Source organism: Canis lupus, chromosome X (assembly GCF_048164855.1).
Source record: "Canis lupus baileyi chromosome X, mCanLup2.hap1, whole genome shotgun sequence".
Classification (NCBI taxonomy): Eukaryota; Metazoa; Chordata; class Mammalia; order Carnivora; family Canidae; genus Canis; species Canis lupus.
Window position 1 is genome coordinate 40,330,583 of NC_132876.1, and position 2,574 is coordinate 40,333,156.

Genomic DNA, 2,574 nt, shown 5'->3' on the forward strand with positions numbered 1-2,574 from the left:
GAGGGTGTAGAACACAATTCAAAGGTTACTGCCCTTAACTGTAAGCTCCATGGCAGAGGAGTGTGGACCGCATCTGGCTTACTAGCCTCTCTATCCCCAGCTATGTGATCCATACCTGGAGCATAGTAATAGCATCATAATCAGATATGGAATATGAACAGGAGGTACTTGTGTCTTGTGGGGATCGTTGTCAGTTAGCAAGTGACTCCGCCTCCTATGATGTGTGTGTGCCTGTGCCTGTACAATAAAGGGAAGACAGAAGAGCTGAGTGTTGGAATGCACTGGAATTGAAATGAATGACCAAGTCTTTGATGATGAGCTTGCAACAGTTGCAGTGTGAGGAGGAGCTGCATAGTGAGTGATGAATGGCTAAGCAGGCTACTATGTCCTGCATATTTGCCAGCAATGCTTGTCGGTTTGCTCCTTCATGTGTTAGTGATCTCCTGCCATGTGTTGGGTTAGTTCCTCAGAGACAACACTGACTAAAACACAGTCCCTCCCCTCCCAGGGCTTACAGTCCTGGTGAAGGATATATGGAAACAAATCAGTGCTGACAAAATAGTGTAATGACTATAGCCATTTGAAAAGTGTTACAATGATATATCTTTCATTCTCTGCAAATCTTGATGCCCCAAGAGTCACCAAATCTGTGAGTGAGAGTGGATTTCAGCTAGAACAAGAAGTCATTACTTAGCTCTGACTTAGGCTTTGGGTTTTTAGCCTATAGCCACATTGTTTTTATTTTTATTATTTTTATTTTTTGTACTTTTATGGTTTTATTAATGCAAATATGACATGCACATAAGCTGTCTATTCATTTTCTTCGGTACACAGCCTGGCATTGGGATTGGTGACTCTGATGGCCAGCTGGGCTGCTCTTTCCACAGCGGTTCTTGAAGGGTACATTGTGAGCAATCTCTGCACAATAAGATTTGTTGCACATCAGCAGCACTTCAAGCTCCTTGACATTGTGGACTAGGAACTTCCAGAAGCCACTGGGCAGCATGTGCTTTGTTTTCTTGTTGCTCCTGTAACCAATGTTGGGCATCAAGATCTGGCCCTTGAATCTTCTGAGTATCCTATTGTCAATGCCTCTGGGTTTCCGCCAGTTGCGCTTAATTTTGACATATCGGTCTGACTGGTGCCGGATGAACTTCTTGGTCCTCTTTTTAACGATCTTGGGCTTCACCAGAGGTCTGAGGGCAGCCATGATGCCCAGCAATCAATGGCTGCCACCTCCGCAGGCAGCGCCAAGGAAGAGAACCACATTGTTTTTAAACTTGAGATCCCCAGCTAAATAAAGTAGACAAAGGACAAAGTTCATCTTAATGTTTATTAATCTCTTGCCAAAAATTAGCTTTGACTTTCATTATAGATGTAGGCAACAGACCACAGTTATATTAGCCATACCTGTGACTTGGCCATCAGTAGCTATCACAGACACTTTCCTGTCATATTAATAATGTAATAGTTCTTTCAAAATATTAATGACCCTCATTATTAGTTTGAAATTGTGGTGGTTACTCGATCTGACACTAGATCTTATCATTTAAGCCATTCACAAAGAGGCACAGGTGCTATTCTATCACGATTTTTAAAAATATATTTTGATAATTGTGTTTTAGTATCATTGGCTTTCTTTGTAATCCTATGCACTTTATTTTACCTATTTAAGCATATTATTGAGAGAAGGGACCCATAAGGGGTCATCAGAGTGATGAAGGAGGTCACTGTGTTCTGGCGAAGAACCTCAGTTGGATAATAATTTTAGGAGTGAGGTTTCATCAGGGAAAAAAAGAATTTGCAAACACCAACAGCTCCCTTTACATATTCAAAGCAAAGCATGGGGTTTTACTATATATAAGATGTGATTATGTAAGACGTGATTAACTCAGTCTGTGATGCAAAGGAAGGTTCCGCCTGCTTAGGAAGTGAAGAGATGTGGAGCTGTAAAAGACAGTAGAGAAGGAGAGTAGCAAGTGGACAGATGCCAGAGGGACCGGGTAGAAACCCCCAAAGCAGTGAGGGGAGTTCCTCAGCCAGAACAAACTGGGAAGATGTGAATCCCCCTTGGAGACAACCTGCATTTACCTTGGTGCTGGAGCAATCTGGCATCCAGATGGTAGGACAGCAACAGGTGTGGCAAGTCTCTAAGTTCATGGGCCTGATGTAACACTTGTTTCTTCATAGCTGGCCTTGTGGCATGTAGAACATCCAAGGTTCGAAAGAGTAGGGAGCCCCTAGTGGGCCACCAGAGGCCTATGTTTGGGATGAAGAGGTTACAAAATCAGGGGGCTTTGCAAACAGAAACAAATAGCTAGGGCTATGGATTTAACAACAGGTACAACCAATGAAGTCCCTAAAAGGCCAGAAGGGATCCACTGCACTTCAGTAGACATATTAGCACAGGGGTGTAGTGACTGTTCCAGACCAGAAATTCCATAGCCAAAAATAGTGAGTACCCAGAAGAAGGAGCGTGGATCCAAGGCACTCTTGTCTTCAACCCACTGCTTCCACACCCAGTGTTTTGTAAGGGAGGAAAAATGAAGTTAAAATATGCAAGACTCAGCATTT

At 43.0% G+C, this 2,574-nt stretch overlaps 1 protein-coding gene across 1 annotated transcript; it reads right to left on the reverse strand.

Moving 5' to 3' along the window:
- Positions 1–799: 799 nt before the first annotated feature.
- On the reverse strand, positions 800–1,282 carry LOC140628781 (large ribosomal subunit protein eL32-like). The gene has a single exon (XM_072818294.1). The coding sequence runs from the start codon at positions 1,208–1,210 to the stop codon at positions 815–817; it is 396 nt and encodes a 131-aa protein (XP_072674395.1). The 5' UTR covers positions 1,211–1,282; the 3' UTR covers positions 800–814.
- Between the last annotated feature and the right edge of the window lie 1,292 nt (positions 1,283–2,574).

Coding starts and splice junctions, on each gene's coding strand:
- LOC140628781 (XM_072818294.1), bottom strand. CDS start 1,210: ATGGCTGCCCTCAGACCTCTGGTGAAGCCCAAGATCGTTAAAAAGAGG.